General features: G+C 44.0%; 2 protein-coding genes across 3 annotated transcripts in view; both read left to right on the forward strand.

Annotated features, from left to right (window-relative positions):
* stx3a (syntaxin 3a) overlaps positions 1–16,123 on the forward strand; it is a gene marked incomplete at both ends in the record, with an annotated part of 20,684 nt that extends 4,561 nt beyond the window's left edge. The window contains 5 exons of the mRNA XM_079758527.1: positions 4,229–4,337; positions 13,627–13,700; positions 14,792–14,926; positions 15,385–15,495; positions 16,046–16,123. Of these exons, the coding sequence (XP_079614653.1) occupies positions 4,229–4,337; positions 13,627–13,700; positions 14,792–14,926; positions 15,385–15,495; positions 16,046–16,123 (507 nt within the window). The remainder of the gene's footprint in view (positions 1–4,228; positions 4,338–13,626; positions 13,701–14,791; positions 14,927–15,384; positions 15,496–16,045) is intronic.
* Positions 16,124–17,735: 1,612 nt separating this feature from the next.
* Positions 17,736–18,624, forward strand: part of kdm2aa (lysine (K)-specific demethylase 2Aa) — a 35,404-nt gene continuing 34,515 nt past the window's right edge. For both annotated transcript variants that reach the window (XM_079758917.1, XM_079758918.1), the window contains exon 1: positions 17,736–18,217. In XM_079758917.1, coding sequence (XP_079615043.1) covers positions 18,143–18,217 — 75 coding nt within the window. In that variant the 5' untranslated portion in view covers positions 17,736–18,142. The remainder of the gene's footprint in view (positions 18,218–18,624) is intronic.

An 18,624-nucleotide genomic window follows, 5' to 3' on the forward strand; every position in this document is an offset into this window, starting at 1 on the left:
CGCGCTTAACGTTCCTTACCTGACGCTTGATCATTGTGTGTCACAAAAATGGTCCAATGCGCCTAACGCGCCTACGCAGCTAGATGAGCCCGCCCAGCGGAGGTGTCTTGCCTCGCCCTGAAGGGGCTTATTTTCGATAATGACCGGCGACGTTCTATACATTATCCCGCTTATTACACGACTACTTGCCAAAACGAAAAAATAACTTCACATGGTGTGTCTTTTTACAATTTATTCGTTGCCAGCATTCGTAGTGTTGATTAGCAGAGAAATAGTCCGCCAAAGACGTTGACGTCGCTTAGCAGCCAAAGATGCTGGGGTTGACAAGTTACCGGACTACTACCCATGCAAGTGAACGGAGCGTTCCACGGCGTTGAGAAGACCCGTGTCATAAAGGCCTATAATATTTCTGTTTATTGCATAGATTTCTCCTCAGATTAGGCCAATGAAGCAATGATTAAAAATAAAACACAAACGCTCGATCAAAGGGCCGGCCCGACCCGGCCCTAGGATAGTGGTGGGAAATATCGGCCCGACCCGGCCCGTGGGTCGGCTCGGGCTCGGGCTCGGACTCAGGCAGAGAATCTAAACTCTAGTGCATGACATCCTCCGTAGGCGCTCACAGCTGGGTGGGTTTCACCACCTCCTCATCGTTTCAGCACACACTGAAAAGATGACTTGGTCGTCCATGTTCTTTCTGCTTCTGTGCGTCCTCCATCTCTCTGCCAGTGACATCGGGTCAAGCTCAACGCTGATTGGCTATTGCGGCTAAGCGTCACGCGTAGGCACGTCAAAAGTTCAATTTTTTGAACTCTGCGTGTTGGTGCGTTGGGCGCGTTATTTAGGTGTGTAAAACGCGTCTAATGCGCTGCTTTAGTGCGTGTGACGCATCTACGTGCCTAAACCAATGGTTCCCTATGCAAATATGCCGATTTTCAACGCCTCTAACGCGCGTAACGCGTTCAGTGTGGCCATACCTTAACTTCAGACTTCGACTTCAAGGAAGAGCTTGCGTAATGTGTGAACCGTGATTTACAATTCTTTTTTTACCGCAAAAAGAGGAAGATCTCGCTTGGACCCAATAGTATCTGTCTGCGTCCTGCAAGACGGAGGCGTGACTTGTAGTAGGCCTAACTTGTAGTAGGAGGCGTGTCTTGTACTTTTCTAAATCGCAAGTGTGACTTGTAGCAGGCGTAACTTGTAGTAGGAGGCGTGTCTTGTACTTTTCCAAATCGCGGAAGTAGGAGGCGTGTCTAGTAATTTTCTAAATCGCGGAAGTGATCTGTATGTAGCAGCGTGTACATAAATGACCGCAACTCTGACCTCAAATATTAGGCCTTATATAAAAATAATGCACCCGACCAGCTCATTTAAAAATATGCTCTTGATTAGCTTAATCATAGCCTTACTAGCTTACGTGAAACTGACATCCCTGAGTCATATGCATTTAAGAAATGCATATGCATATGCAACGGTAAAAAAAGACAGCAGATTAATAATTCAACTAATTTTATTGAATACATTTCGGTGGCGCCTCTTATTCGTCCATTCTCAAAGCGTGAAACAGATAACACAAACTTGTTTGCATTTTGTGATGCTTTTGCACTAGAAAGTTTACGTGTTGATAACAAAGAAAACAGACCTTGGGGTCTTGCTCTTCCACGCTAATGGCCTGATAGAATACAAAGGCAGAGTTACAACAGGTATTTTCATGTTTATTGTGAATTGTAATTTGTACAATAGTTTCAGATTCAAGGGAATACAACATGGGGGTTTCGATACAGAAGGGAGTAGGGTGGACTTACTGAGGGAGTGGGGGCTTACTGAGGATAGGCAGAGCTGTTGTGGCAGGGGTTGGGGGGGGGGTAGTGTACTGTATTTTTATGATGGGGGGGGATCTTACTGGTAATGACAGGGTAAGGGGGGGCTGTGTGCTGTGTATGTTATGAGGGGGGTCTTACTTAGCCTGATATGACCATCCGCTTTCACTTCGTATGTGGTGGAACGAAATGAGAATTGAGCGGAGCCACTAGGCGGCGCTGCCTGGCTAGGTCTTACTGTTGATGGCAGTAATTATACGTGCAAAAGTCAGTATAGTGTGTTCACACTATTTTAATAATGTTACCGGTATTTATTTCTGGTTAATGGACCCATGTTGCAGCAGACAGTTTTACAGGTGTTACTAATAAAAGCCAATAATCTTGTTGTCACAATGTCTACTTTTTCATCTATCAAATGTAAACGCAACCATCATCTGTGTTAATAACCAGAAATTCTATGAAAGGCAAACCTATTACCTCCATCTCCTCTAACTTGCGCTTCCTCAGACGCATCACAGGCTTCCGATGACCTTTTAGGAGATCCATGGATTCATTGGTCCGGTGTGCAAAAAGCTTGCCATGGCTAAATGAGGTAGTGGAGGGAGATAAGCAAAAAATATCAGAAATGCAATGACTTGAAGCATGAATCCTGCTATTAAAGGTTGAATCAAGTGAGTATCTGTAAATGCCCTAATGTTAAATAGGTACTTGTCCAGTTGGAAGTTCTCCATCAGCATAATACACCACCACCTCCTAAGGGCTGGCATATCCACCTAAACATAAAATAGGTAGACTTATGACATCTTTAAATATGTAGTTATTTAATATATAAATTCCAAATATAAATGATCCTTCCTTACTATGGTATAGTCGAAGGGAGCATCAAGTGCAACATACAAGGTCAACTGCACAAAAAACAGTAAACAAGGAAAACATGAATGGGTGAACACAGGGCTGGCGCTTGGCATATGCGACCTAGGCGATCGCCTAGGGCGGAAAATGCATTGGGCGCGCCCTCTGGGCGCCCCCAACCGTCATCGTAGTATGCAGGACAATGCAACAAGCTTTCTGATCTCCACAAATAGTCTTCCCTAGTTCTAGAGTTCATTAAGCTTGTAAAAACAAATCATTCATTCTTGATGAATGATTTGTTTTTACAAAGTCGAAGTCTGACATGATCAGACTTCGACTTCAAGGAAGAGCTTGCGTGGACCGCGATTTAGAAAAGTACAAGACACGCCTCTTCCTACTACAAGTTACGCCTCCTACTACAAGTTACGCCTACTACAAGTTATGCCTCCATCTTGCAGGACGCAGTCAGACCCTTCTCTGTGGACCGCGATTAAAAAGAACAAGACACGCCTCCTCCTACTACAAGTTACACCTACTACAAGTTACGCCTCCGTCTTGCAGGACACCCTACTCCTACAGACGGGGGATTACAACTTTTTTTACCGCGAAAAGAGGAAGATCTCAAGTGGGCCGCGATTTAGAAAAGTACAAGACACGCCTCCTCCTACAAGTTACGCCTACTACAAGTTACGCCTCCGTCTTGCAGGACGCAGACAGACCCTACTCAGAAAGCCTGCGCCTTGACGAACGGGGGATTTGACCCCCTCGGTTTTACACAGGAAACTTGAGATAAGAAGGTGAAATCGCCAGGCGTGCCAAGCTGCGACCGAACCGGCTTGGTAGTGTAAAAAGACCTTGACTATAGCCTACATCATCCTGCCCAACAATATGGGCAGGATCTAGACCAAGCTCTCCTAATCGGGTCAGCAATAGCCGTGTGTCAATGCCTAGCCTCTACGTTTGAATGATAATGAATGAATGGAACGTCGCATTTTTAATGTCTGCAAATATTCTAGACTAGAGAGTGCGCGCCAATCAATGAAACCGGAATCAGATAAAGTCGGCTAGCTTTGCTGCACAAAGCGTGTTTCAGAAATCAGCACATTAAGATAGATGTACTTACAGAAGTCACCCAAGCTATTTTTGATTTTTGTAATATGGAATTATTTCAGGGGGGAAGTGCCGTGAAGAAATGTACGCACAGGGCATTCAGGATTAGGACTGATATCTGCCTAGGCCTAATCAATTGTGTTTTAATATCTTTAGCATTCATATTATTGCAGTCTATTCTTTTCGTAGGCTACTCTGCTGTTGGCCTTGATGGGGAGATATTTTAACGCTTTTCAACGCCATTTTCCTGCGACATTCCTGCGTCTCCCCCTCCTACGGAGCCCATTTCAGCACTGTGTCAGTAGACAGTTACAATCCTACGAATGTCGGGAGTGCAGTGAACACGCGTTCATGTTAAGAGGAGTTTCGGGAAACGCTCCAAAGAAATTCCTTGCCTTATGTTCAAACTGCTTTGGTTTACCATCATCGTTTTTCTATTTCCCCAGCACGCTATCCTGGCCAAGAAATTTGTGGAGGTGATGACAAAGTACAACGAGGCTCAGATGGACTTCAGGGACAAAAGCAAAGGCCGCATCGCCAGGCAGCTGGAGATCAGTGAGTCTGGGTTGGTCTGGTTACTCCGTCTGAGTCACTCTACCTTCAGCTGGAGAACAGTGAGTCTGGGTTGGTCTTAGTCCCGGGAGCCACTCTACCTCCAGGTGGAGATCAGTGAGTCTGGGTTGGTCTGGTTCCCCCCTCTGAGCCACTCTACCTCCAGCTTGAGAAAAGTGAGTCTGGGTTGGTTCCTCTGAGTCCTAAGAGTCAATCTAGCTCCAGATGGAGATCAGTAATGTTGTGTCTCTACAGACTATGTGAATACTTATGATGAAAAATGACAGGGAGGAATATGCATAGAAACGTGGCTACTTTAATAGCAGGCGTACAGCAACATGAACATGTCTGTTCCTCTTACAGACTCATCTTGTCTGGCAACTCATGGTTACACAGTTACTAAGATTATACCGCACCCCCTCAAGGCATAACAGTATATAACAGGGGTGTCAAACGTACGGCCCGAGGGCCGGATCAGGCCCGCGAGATGATTTTATGAAGTACAGTATTGTAAAAAAAAGAATAATAATAAAAAAAAAATTATATATTTTTTTATAAAAATCCTTCCTAGCATTACATGGATTGCATTGACTGGCACTGATTAATTTGTTGTACATTGAACTACTGGACAATTGTGTGTAACTGGAAGTCGCTTTGGAATGTAACGTAAAATGAGCTGCTATTTTTCAATGAAAGAAACTGCTGTTCTTAATGTGTCCACTAGATGTCGCAATAGCAATTATGTTAAGCACGCAAACTTTATACCGGGGCTGAGCAGGGAGCAAGTAGAAACAGGTAGTGCAGCTTGCCCGGAGCTACCTTGTCGTTCTGCCTTATACTTTCAACATTATGCGCTTTGGCACTCTCATTGCCCCAAAATGTCTCTGTCAAAAAGACGAAAAGTGGAGACAGAGTGCAGAGTTTTCCAAGAAAAATGGTCATCGTCCTTTTTATTCACGGAAGTAAATGGGAAACCTGTGTGTTTGGTGTGCTCACAGCATGTTTCGGTGCTGAAAGAATACAACCTTCGGCGCCACTATGAGACCCTTCATGCTGACAAATACCACCACTTGCAAGGACAACAGAGAATAAATAAAGTTAATGAACCGTTGGCCTGTCTGAAGAAACAGCAGTCTGTGTTTAGTCACAGCAGAGAAATCAATGATGCTGCAGTGAAAGCCAGCTACCTTATTGCTTATGAAATTGCAACGACTTCAAAACCATTTTGTGATGGTGAATTTGTGAAGACATGCATGCTGAAGGCTGCAGAGCTCGTATGCCCTGAAAAGCGTCAGGCTTTTGCAAATATCAGCCTGACAAGAAACACAATTGCAGACAGGATTTCTGATCTTTCGGTGGATTTGGACAGCCAATTGAAGCACAAAGTAAAATCATTTATTGCGTTTTCAGTTGCAATTGATGAAAGCACGGACATTACAGATATTGCGCAACTGGCCATATTCATTCGCGGAGTTGATGACACTTTGACCGTCACAGAGGAGTTTGTGGAGTTGGTGCCAATGATGGATACCACAACAGCGGCTGATATTTTCACCGCCCTCATCGGAGCATTGGACAGGGTCGGAGTGGACTGGTCCCGCGCTGTCAGCCTGGCTACAGATGGTGCTCCGTCAATGATTGGGAAAAAAGCGGGTGTTGTGACAAAATTCAAAGAGAAAGTGCGGACTGCAAATGGAGGACGTGATTTTTGGACTTTTCACTGTATTTTGCATCAGGAGGCATTGTGTTGCAAGTCATTAAAGATGGATAACGTCATGAAGGTGGTCGTCCAAACTGTTAATTTCATCCGATCGAGAGGCCTGACACCGTCAGTTTGACAGCCTTCTCAGGGAGAACGACCACAACCATGGCCTGCCATACTACACCGAGGTAAGATGTTTAAGCCGAGGTGCTGTGCTGAGGCGTTTCTTTGATTTACGAGGGGAAATTGAAGAGTTCATGGAAAAAAAGGGAAAACCAGTGGTAGAATTTCAGTCCACAGAATGGATACAGGACCTTGCCTTTATGGTGGATATCACACAGCACGCAAATAACTTGAACAAATTAACGCAAGGGCGCAACAGAGTTGTCACACAGTATTATGACAGTATATGTGCGTTCAAGTTGAAGCTGTCATTGTGGGAGATACAACTCGCGGGTTGTGACGCTTCTCATTTTCCTTGTCTGAAAGATGTATGCGCGACCCAACATGCTGCACACATGAAGCGGTTCAAAGACAAAATAACAGGACTATTGCGGGAGTTTGAAAAACGCTTTCAGATTTTTGGTGAACTGGAAAAAGACTTCAAAGTTTTTTGCTCACCATTCACCGTGAATGCCGCAGATCTGCCCGTCAACATTCAACTTGAAATAATAGACTTGCAGTGTGATTCAGATTTGAAAGGCAAATTTGCCGCAGCTGGCTTGGACACATTTTATCAGAATCTCTTGCCAGGTTACCCCAACTTGACAGCCCTTGCTGCAAAGGTGTTGTGCATTTTTGGAACCACATATCTTTGTGAGCAAGTGTCCTCTGTAATGAGCATCAATAAAACAAAGCTGCGCTCAAAGCTCACGCACAAGCACTTGAATGAAATTCTGAAATTGGCTGCCACTCAGGATGTGACGCCTGATATTGATGCACTTGTGAAAGCTAAAAGATGCCAGGTTTCAGGAGTAAAATAAACAGTGGGTAACCCCACTTAAAAATGCTGCATGAGACACTGCACCCTGATGTAGATGTGAACATGAATGTCTTCTGCGGAGATTTAATGAAAGTGAATCGTGTGGGATTTACTATAATAATGTCAGTCACTTCAGTTCATAAGTTTGGTTGATTGACATTTTTCATGCATTGCACAGCTTTTATTTTTCTATCAATAAAGTGTAGCCTACAAGGCAAGGAGTAAATCAACCTTATTGAATAGTTTCTACCTCCGTTTGTATGGTTTGGTTAGCCCAGGATTAATATGTGGAAATGACAAAATTAAGTATTTGATACCTAGAAGAGATGTTTGTATTTTGTTCAATCTCAGATAGGCTGAGACTCAAAGTTGTGTGCCTTTGTAGATACACTGAGACGAAGTTTAAGTTCCAATCGCTGAGGTATTGTTCTAGAAATTGCACACTTTGCACAATTTTCAATTTATTTGAAGTGTTTTTGCAATGGGATTATTTGTGATGTATACATTTTCTGAATGTGCTACTATTTTGTACCAAATTAAAACAAAGAAAACAATCTGAAATTGTCGTTATTTTTAATTATGCCATATTTTTACCGGTCCGGCCCACTTGGGAATAGATTATCCTCCATGTGGCCCCTGAGCTAAAATGAGTTTGACACCCCGGGTATATAACATGTTTTCCATTCAAACACCACAGCTCCTCCCCTGTAGCTTTAAACTTAACATTTTCTCTCTTTTTTTACCCTTATTTTGAACAACAATTATCCCAACAATTATCCAAAAAATACCAAAACAAATAAATGTACACACCTACCAGGTATTTAAAATAACTTCCCCTGTGTACAAATAATAATGCATTTCTATAACATGACTTTTCTTTTAAAAGTCTCTTTCTTTTTACAAGTCCAAACGTTGAGGAGGGCGCACATTCCTTTTAGGGCGCTCCGTGCATCCTGAACTTGAAGTATTTTCGCAAGCTTGTTCAGTGTCCCTTGAGCTTTGGTGGTTCTCATGCATCTGCTCACAGACAGCAGGAACAGTGTCAATGTCACTCATGTCATCTACAGGATCAATGTGGTAATCCCAGTTTCCTTCAGTGTTACTCATAGTCTTTTCTGGAATGGCATTATTTTTCTTTGCATCCAGCATCTGATTTACATGTCTTTTTACACATGTCCCATTTACAGACACCAAGTAAGTTACAGGACCCAAAACATCAGTTATTACACCATCCAACCACTTCTCCCCTCCCCTGTCGTTTTTAACAAGCACAGCCTGACCCATAGAGAAAGATCTGACTTTCCTTTTCATCTCTGACTGTTTTGAAAAACTACCTGTGTGGAACGATGGAGACACTTCTGGTTTCACTATCGAAAATCTAGTCCGGACCTGTCTTTTAAGAAACAGCTCTGCTGGTGTTTTCTTAGTTGTTTTATGTGGCATGTTCCTATAGCCATACAAGAAGTTAGCGATACAATGCTCCAATGTCATGTCACCCACTGCTCTTTTCTTGGCTAAATACCTTTTAAAGTTTTGGACCAGTCTTTCAGCCAATCCGTTTGAGGCTGGATGATAAGCTGGAGTTTTAATGTGCTTAACAGCATTCATTTTAAGGAATGTCTCAAATTCACCTGAAGTAAATTGAGGTCCATTATCTGACACCACCTCTTTTGGTAAACCGTATGCTGCAAAAAGGTTTCTTAATGCTTCAATAGTTTTGCTGGCTGTAGTGGTTTGCATGTGTATTATTTCAGGCCAGCGAGCATATGCATCCATAACCACAAGAAACATTTCCTTTTTGACTTCTGCAAAATCAAGGTGTATTCTCTCCCATGGACCTGAGGCCCATCTCCATGTATGCACAGGTGCTGTGGCAGGCATGCTACGCTGCTGTTTACATATGTCACACTGATTTACCTCACTTTTAATATCCTCATCAAGTGTAGGCCACCAAAATAAGCTTCTGGAGAGAGACTTCATTTTCACCATGCCCCAGTGGCTGTCATGTAACTCTGCCAATAACCTGCTTTGCAGCTTTCCTGGTATGACCACCCGAAAACCCCAATGTACACGGCCCTCTTCAACAGTAAGGTCAAACTTGCGTTTTGCATATGGGTTTAGAGCCTCATCTGGAACATATTTTGGCCAACCTGACAAAATATGTTGCTTTACTGTAGCTAGTACAGGGTCTCTCTCTGTTTCCTGTGCAATTTATTTTGCCGTTAAAGGCAGACTGTCTAAATAAGACACTCTGAATACTGGGTTTGGTCTGGGAAAACTGTTGTCTGTTATTGGTAGTCTGGATAATGCGTCCACATTTCCATGATCTTCAGATCGTTTGTACTGTATCTCATAGGTATAAGCAGCTAAAATCAAGGACCATCTCTGCATCCTAGCTGCAGCTAAGGGAGGTACCCCTGTTTTTGGACCTAAGATCTTCAGTAATTGCTTATGGTCTGTTATCAGTGTAAACTTACAACCATACAAGTATTCATGAAATTTCACTACTCCAAAAACCAGGCCAAGTGCTTCTTTTTCTATCTGTGAATAGTTTTTCTCCGCGCTGGTAAGCATCCGAGACGCAAAAGCTACTGGTTTTTCACTGCCCTCTGGCATTTTGTGTGAGATCACTGCACCAACCCCTACTGGTGAAGCATCACAAGCTAGTAGGAGTGGCAGGTCTGGGTTGTAGTGAACAAGGACTCTGTTAGACATAAGCTGTTTTTTAGCTTCCTCAAATGCCTTCTGGCGTGATGCTGACCACTCCCACTTTACATCTTTCTGCAGTAACCCTGTCATAGGTGCTATTATGGTAGAGAGGTTTGGAATGAACTTTCCATAATAACTCAGCAGTGATAAGAAAGACTTAAGCTCAGTGGTAGTTGTGGGAACGGCTGCCTTAGCAATAGCTTCACATTTTTCTTGCATTGGGTGAATTCCCTCTGCATCAATGACATGTCCCAAATATGATACACTGTGCTGAAAGAAGGCACATTTATTTTTGTTAACCCTGAGGTTGTGTTTTTTTAGTCTTTTCAGCACTTCTTCCAGGTTTTTTCTGTGTGTTTCTGCGTCCTGGCCTGTGATCAATATGTCATCTAAATAACAGATTACACCATCTATGCCCTGCAGAACTTGATCCATTAGCTTTTGGAATATTGCAGGTGAGCTGGCCACACCATAGGGTAGCCTGTTTACTCGGTACAGCCCTTTGTGTGTGTTTATGGTCAAGTACTGTTTACAACTCTCTTCTAGCTCTACTTGTTGGTATGCTTGTGATAAATCAAGCTTTGTGAATCGTTCACCTCCTGATAGTTTTGTGAAAAAATCCTGCGGTGTTGGTATGGGGTACTGATCTACTTCGAGCCAGGGGTTAATAGACACTTTATAGTCCCCACAGATTCTTACTGTTTGATCTACTTTAGGGATGTTTACAGTGGGTGCAGCCCATTCACTGAAACTAACAGGTGTAATAACCCCATCAGCCTCCATTTTGTTTAACTGGGCTTCGACTGCGTCCCTAAATGCGTAAGGCACAGATTGTGGTTTGCAAAACCTGGGAATGGCCCCTGTCACGACATGAAGTTTAGCTTTTATCCCTGTCACCTTGCCTAGAGTGGACTGAAACACCTCCGGGTACCTGTTACAAAGCTCCTCAAAACTCTCAGGTGCTACTCTATTTACAGAGGACCAATCTAGGTTTAGCTTTTTGATCCAGTCCCTCCCCAACAAAGCTGGACCATTACCTTTGACCACAAGTAGGTTGAGTGTGCAAATGTTCCCATTACTCTTTACCTTAACAGAAATACTCCCTCTCACGCTAAGTGAGTGTTTACTGTAGGTTCTTAGCACACAATTTGTAGGCGTTAGCTTTGCTCTCTTAAACCTACGCTTGTACAGTTGTTCTGAAATGACAGACATGGCTGCTCCTGTGTCTACTTCCATTTCTAACCGTTTCTCATTTACCCTTACATACACATAATAAGGTTTTTCAATCCCTGTATCACATTCAGAAAGAGTGTTGACACCTTTAGACCCTATTGAAAACAGTTCAATGTCTCTGACGTTACCTGCCCGGTACTCTGTGTCAAAGCCCGAGGCTGCTTTAGTCTCTGGTGTCCCGGCTTTCCGGTGCTCTGGCTTCTCAGACGGTGCACTGCGCTCTCTCTGCGGTGAAACGTCGATGTCCTCAGGCTGACCGTCGGCGTCAGGAAAGCTCGCCTCGCTGTCTTCCGCTGCCGCCGGAGTCCCTCTGCCTTTATCCCGGTCGCGGCCATCCTCAGCGCGCGCTGTAACATCCAAATGCTTGGTCCATTTGGCCTGCTTGTCTTTCCTTCCTTCTGGTCGGGATCTGCAAGCCTTGGCGATGTGTCCTTTCTTTTTACATGCCCGGCATTCCACCTCCTTAAAGCGGCACCCCTCTGGTGTGTGCCCCTTTCCGTTGCATCGATAACACGGCCGCCCGTTTTCCTCCTTTTTCGGCGCTGCTGCCATCTTGGAAATGGCGTTAGCCTTGAACGACTTGTGTGACCACTGCTGTGCATTTTGTTTAGTCACTTCGTGTGCCAGTCCCATATCATAAGCACGAGCCAGAGTCAATTCGTTAGTGTGGGCGGAATTTAGCATGCGGTCACGGAGTTCTCCACTTTTTACTCCGCACACAAATCTATCTCTGAGAGCATCGTCCAAAAATGCCCCGAACTTGCAAGTAGCTGCTACCTTCCTTAAACTTGCCATGTACTCACTTATGGACTCGTCCTCTCTCTGGTTTCTCGAGTTGAACTTGTACCTTTCTGCAATGAAGTTTGTCTTCGGCACAAAGTGTTTGCGCATTAAGTCAATTAGCTCCGACAACTTTTTAACTGACGGCTTTAATGGTGCACACAAGTCCATAAGCAGGGTGTGGTTCTTTCTGCCCACCACCGTCAGGAACACGGCCTTTGCCTTATCATCGTCATAGGACAGACCATTTGCTATGAAGAACTGTTCTAGCCTTTCCAAATAGGCGTCAAATTCCTCTTCATTTTCGTCGAAGTGAAGGTCTTCACTTTTCCCGAATGCCGTCGCCATTTTCTCGGCTATGCGTCCCCTCGTCTCGACGGAGTTTTCACTTGCTGAAAACTCTTTTCACATAAGAAATCCCATCCTCGTCGCCAAAAGTCTGTTGTGTCTCTACAGACTGTGTGGATACTTATGATGAAAAACGACAGGGAGGAATATGCATAGAAACGTGGCTACTTTAATATCAGGCGTACAGCAACATGAACATGTCTGTTCCTCTTACAGACTCATCTTGTCTGGCAACTCATGGTTACACAGTTACTTAGATTATACCGCGCCCCCTAAAGGCATAACAGTATATAACATGTTTTCCATTCAAACACCACAAGTAAGTCTGGGATGGTCTGAGTCCTAGGAGTCATTCTAGCTCCAGGTGGGTCACGGGACCAAGAGATGAACGCCATAAATGAGCTCTGCTTCAAGGACACCTTCAATTTAGTCTGACAAAAAACGTAAAGAGAGAAAAGTGGGTACTGACAGAGGACCAATCAGCTGTGAGTTGTGCCTTAACGCAGACTGAGATGATCTTCTCCTATAGCAGTACGAGGAAGTAGTCATTTGCGCAGATTTTTTTCTCCTCTGCAAATTTTGCGGTGTTGGCGAATTTGTATAAAAACAACATTAAGTAAATTTCGGGTTTAAAACGCATTTTAATGCACGTTACTGAGATTTGTACCAAATAAAACATTACCTCTTTTTTTTGTAATGCCTTAGATTACTACGTTACAGCAAAAAGTAATGCATTACAGCAATTACATTACTTTTGTAGCGCGTTACTCCCAACACTGATGTAGACAAATAATGTTTTCATTGGATCTCATTCAAATGGTAATACAATGTCAGAGATTGATATTCACTATGGCCTTGAAACGCAAAACAAAATTACCTTCACTGCTGTAGCAAACCATCACTTTTGCCAGATTATTTTTGTTCTTAGTACTGGCAGGACTCTCTTGTTGGCTCTCTCTGGTGGGTTATTCTGTGGACATTTTCCTTCCACCTAGATTATTATCTACTGTCCTCTTTCCTGGGGTGTCCTGTCGGAAACCTAAGCACATCCCTGCTTGGTGCTGAAGGATGGGCCTAGCACCCAAACACACGCAGATCTGCTGCTTTTCAAATTTCAAGTAGGAAATACAGGAAAGGGAATTGATGCATTTCAAGCTTAGATAATGGAATTTACATTTCTGAAATGGTCCGTCAGTCTGTCTGCCTGCCTCTCTGTCTGTCTGTTTCTCTGCCTCTCTGTCTGTAGATCTATCTCTTCCTGTCTACCTGTCTGTCTCTCTGCCTCTCTGTCCACCTGTCTGTGTGCCTGTCTGTCCAACTCTCTCTGCCTCTCTCTGCCTGTCTGTGTGCCTGTCTGTCTAACTGTCTGTCTGTCTGCCTCTCTGTCAACTTTTCTCTCTGTCTACCTATCTGTGTGCCGGCCTGTCTGTCTGTCTCTCTGCCTCTCTGTCTACCTATCTGTGTGCCTGTCTGTCTGACTGTCTGTCTCTCTGCCTCTCTGTCTACCTATCTGTGTGCCTGTCTGTCTGTCTGGCCAGCTGGGAAAGCCACGACGGACGAGGAGCTGGAGGAGATGCTTGAGGGGGGCAACGCAGCCGTCTTCAGCGCTGGGGTAAGACCCAGGAGTTGTGGTTCCTTCATGTCCTCTCAACCTGCCTCAAATTGCTTCACCGTGCCTCCACCCATGCCCTGCCCCTGCTGAGCGCGGGCTGTTCCCCACTGGGCGGCGAAGCCATGGTGAAAGTCTGGATGGGCTGCTGGTCTTTGAACAATCCGTGTGGATATTACTGGAGAGGGTGGCAAGAGCTGCTTTTGTAAAAGTAATTACAGAGTAACTACTGCAAGACTGCCGATCCAACCTTACGACTATTACATATCTCAAAGCATATTAAACAGGCCTCAAAGAAACCTCGTGGAATCCAAGCATGCAGTCAATACACACAATACCATTATGTTTACCCAAAACATCTGTTCTAGATCACAGCAAGGAAGGGAGGGCTTTGCCAGCTTCCTCTGCCACCCTGTGGCTAAACACAGATGTTGTTGTTCTTATTAATAATTATCACAAGAGCAGCTTCCTAATGTCTTTTTATGAGGTGACATTGATGTATGATGTTGCCATATGCTTTATGTATGAGTGTGCTTTCCCTCTCTGCTTCTCTTGTTGTCAGAGATGGAAAGAGACATTATTTGGCTTTCCTCTTTCACTTTCGTTGTGTCTCTGTCTCTGTCTCTGTGTCTGTCAGTCTGTCTTTGTCTCTAGCTCGTTATCTGTCTCTCTGTATCTACCTGTCTCTCCCTATCCCTCTTTGTCTAGGCTTGCTATTTGTCAGTATCTCATTCCGTCTCATTTTCTCTCCTTCTGTCTGTCTCTCTCAGTCCGTCTGTCTCTCTCTGTGTATGTCTTTATTTTTCTCTCTCTCTTCTCTCTCTCTCTATCCCTCTCTGTCTCTGTCTCTCGCTCTCTCTCTCTCTCTGTGTCTCTCTCTCTATTCCTATCATACTGCGCTCTATTCCTATCACACTGCATTCTATTCCTATCACACTGCATTCTATTCCTATCACACTGAGTGCTCTATTCCTATCACACTGTGTGCTCTATTCCTATCGGACTCTGCTCTATTCCTATCACACTGTGCTCTATTCCTATCGCACTGTGCTCTATTACTATCACACTGTGTTCTCTATTTTCCTCTATGTTAGATCACAGAGTCTAAGATCAACCAGCAGGCTCTGAATGAGATCGAAGCGCGACACAAAGACATCATGCGTCTGGAGAGCAGCATCAAGGAGCTCCATGACATGTTTGTGGACATCGCCATGCTGGTTGAGAACCAGGTACCACCACCAGGGAACAAAGCTCACACAGGCACAGAGACATACACCTTCATATGCCCACGCATACATACAGATCATGTTGTGCATGCGTAAACTCTCCAAATTCCACTACCACTCTGGAGAAGAGACCCTTTTCACAATTTTAAACGTTTTAGTAAAATATAACTCTGAAATGTTCTCCAACACTTTGTGAGACCCAAACCGGGAAGCTTTCCACTGAAAAGTGATTTTGAATGTGACCAATCAGAATGTGTTGATGGGACCCCCACACAACCAATCTGGTGTCATCCCTGTTAATGGGGGATGTAAGGGGAAATATTAAAAACATGCTTATTTCATGTATGTGTGTGTGTGTGTATGTGTGTGTGTGTGTGTGTGTGTGTGTGTGTGTGTGTGTGTGTCTGTGCGCCCGCACGCGCACACGTCTGTCTTCAACTTCATAATTTTGTCCTTTCCAGGGTGGTATGATTGACAGAATCGAGAGCAACATGGACCAATCAGTGGGCTTCGTGGAGAGGGCTGTGGCTGATACAAAGAAGGCGGCCAAATTTCAGCAGGAGGCCCGCAGGGTGAGTCTGGAGCCCCCTGCTCATAAAGAGTGTGTAGCACTAGAATAGAGCCCCCTGCCCATAAAGAGTGTGTAGCACTAGAATACAGATCCCTGCTCATCTTCCGGGGGATCTGCTCCATAAAGAGTGTGTAGCCCTAGAATAGAGTACCCTGCTCCTGTGGGGGCTCTACTCCATAAAGACTAGAGTGTGTCTGAAAGATGAAAAACCATATGATGGTTAAAACATGACCATGACTATGTTGAGGAGAATCTCTGGGGCCGGACCTCACCAACCAGGGGCCCCAAGCAGAATGAGTCATGTCCTTCGTGATGGCTGTACCAGCCGCAGACTGTGTGGATGGTATTCACCTTATTAAACAAAATAGATAGGGAGTCTGTTGTAGCGTTTCCTCTCCTCAACATAGTTATGATGAAACATGTGGTATATCAGTTATGTTTCCATGTTTTTCATCTGTATTTTCATGGTTTTCCTCAGTTTCTTTTCATAATGGTACTTTTCTCTCTTTTCTATTCCATTTCTCTTCTTCTTTTTGTCTTATGTTATCCAGAAGCAAATGATGATCTTCTGTTGCTGTGCCATTCTGGCCCTCATCCTGGGCTCCTTCTTGTACAGCTTCATACGCTGACCTTGAGTTTAGCTCCCTCCATCGTCCTCCTCAGCCAGCCCTCATCCCCTACCCAGAAACTGGCTAAACATTTTCACTCTTTACAATTGGTCCATTTGAAAAATAAATCTTTGAAAAGTAAAACATTCTATATAATGTTACAACAAATACAGGTAAAAAAAATTCTGCATTGTCTACATGTATTGATTGTGATGTTATTAATTGTTTCCTAATATTTACATTTTATATTTTTGTGGTTGCAGATGGGTGCACTGTGAATTATTTCCACTGTTCAGTTCAGGCATCATAAGCAGGTCCTGCTTTATTTCAAACAGAGCAACATTCGTTTTTTAATTGGTTCGATCGATTGATTGACTTATCATGGTTAAAATCACATTAAGACCGTTCCTTCATTAGAACAGACAGGACATTTGACCACAACTGCATTGCCTTTCCGGCCCCGTCTAGAAGTGGTTATTTATTTTGTCCTGTTTTATGTAATTTACTAATTATTGTTATTTTTTAGTTTATCGATAACTATGCATGCATACCCATGCATAATTATGAGATTGCTTTTGTGCATGCAATAGTTTGAATTTGTGTTGTATTTAGCTGGAATATATTCTACCTTCCTAAAGGCCCGAAACTCTCTAGACACTCAGCGCTTACATTTGCTGCACATTGATGCTGCTCCTAATTTTTATATTTTCTTTCTCTTTTCTAAATTGAAAATGTATTTGGTCTGTGTTTTGGATCTGAACCCTATATGTGTGTTTGGCGTGGTGAAAGGCCCTGAGACTGATCAACCTCCTCGTAGCATCATGTCTTTTCGTGTGTGTGGATACAGTTCACTCATGTCGTTGTTAGGTAGGCCTACTTGAAATACTGCAGGAAGTTGTAGGCCATTTGAGAACATGTATGTTGGGGTCGTGGCTTTTGTAGCGTTCGTTCTCAGTTTTCAATAAATAATAAATACATTACAACAACATACCAGTATTGTTTAATGATGTATAATTAATAGCCGATGGTTTTTATATTATGCGCATTAAATATTGATTGGCATGTTTCCCTTGCCGGAATCCGTCCTTCCAGAATGACAGGTTGTGAACACCAATCGCAGCTGGTTAGCCCCATGAAGCAGCCTATCGCTGGTGGTTTCCGGAATGACTCGGCCTAATGGCGGTCCAGCCCTCCTCCTCGCTGCAGAGCGTTGCTCACTGCGCCGTGCTCACGCTTCTGGAGACTTAAACCAAGGGAGGAAATGGCAACACGTATATTGGATTAATCCCATCGTACAAACGCAAACCGTGCTGCTTAATTATGGTGGTGAGTGAAAATATTGTGTTGTTATTGCCATGTTTTTTGCCATTTCTATTTAAAACCATTCTATTGGAAAGGGGCAGTGTCCGAACAGCATCAGTGGTTTCATTGGCTGAATTCAGTGAGTCGTTAAGCGCCGTTCGCCACTCTCCTTTGACCGACATATTATTGGATGTTTTCATCCAATGACATTCCACAAAACTAGTAAATGACTTGGGTTTAGACGAATAAACGACCCACTTCCTTTGTTGTCATTGGGCTGTTTATGTTTGTGGGCGGGGCATATTTCATGTTTTTTGTTGGGAAAGCAAAATGGCGGCGATTGTTATCTAAGGGACTTCCTCACGGAACGGAACATTTTTTACGGAGGAGGAGCTGCACGTTGGGTGTTTTATCGGAACGAGGTCTCGTGCAGCGCTTCACCAATAAGTGTACATCAGCTGGAGCAGTATCAGGGAAACGTTTGTCAGCTGGAGCAGTATCAGGGTAACGTTTTTGTCAGAGGGTAAATGTTGTTGCTGTAACCCACTGTTCAGTGAAACACAACAGTTGAGTTGACGTGAGCTCCATGTTCTTCAACATCAGCGCCCCATAATGCATGGCTGCACAGAGCCCCACAGCGTCTGACGGCTGTTCAGCCGTGTTGTGAGTTCATGATCACTAGACTATTCAGATCTTCGCAAATCAACTTCACAAACTGGTCTTCGTTTCGTTTTGGAAATGTCCTCTCTGACCAAAGTTGCCCTAAAATCCTCCAAGGCGGAGGAGGGTCAGCCGCGACATAGCACTCGCCTGGTAAGTGGCCAAAGTTCCACCATTTTAAAATAATTAAGTAGTTTGTGTTTTTTGTTCTCTGGCTTGCGGGAAATGACACCCCTGCCATGCTGTGGTTATCAACGTGTTGTTGTTGTTGTTGTTATGGGATATGGGGAGGCCGAGCTCCCAGGGTGTTGGTGGCACGACGCGCTTAAACTGGCATGGGAAGAGGCAGGGGAGGGATACATTTGGGGGAAGATGGAGAGACCAATGCATGTTGATCGGATGCTGCACCCAGTACAGTGGGTCACTGCTCCTCTGTTGCTTTCCTCTTTAATGGCAATGGTCTGGGGCTGCTGTGTTTGCATGAACCTTCCTGACTAATCATCCACAGCTCATTTGGGGCTAGTTTAGAGCTCATAATCTAAAGGTGTAGGGTCCCACTT

Source organism: Pollachius pollachius (assembly GCF_949987615.1).
Source record: "Pollachius pollachius genome assembly, chromosome: 2".
NCBI lineage: Eukaryota > Metazoa > Chordata > Actinopteri > Gadiformes > Gadidae > Pollachius > Pollachius pollachius.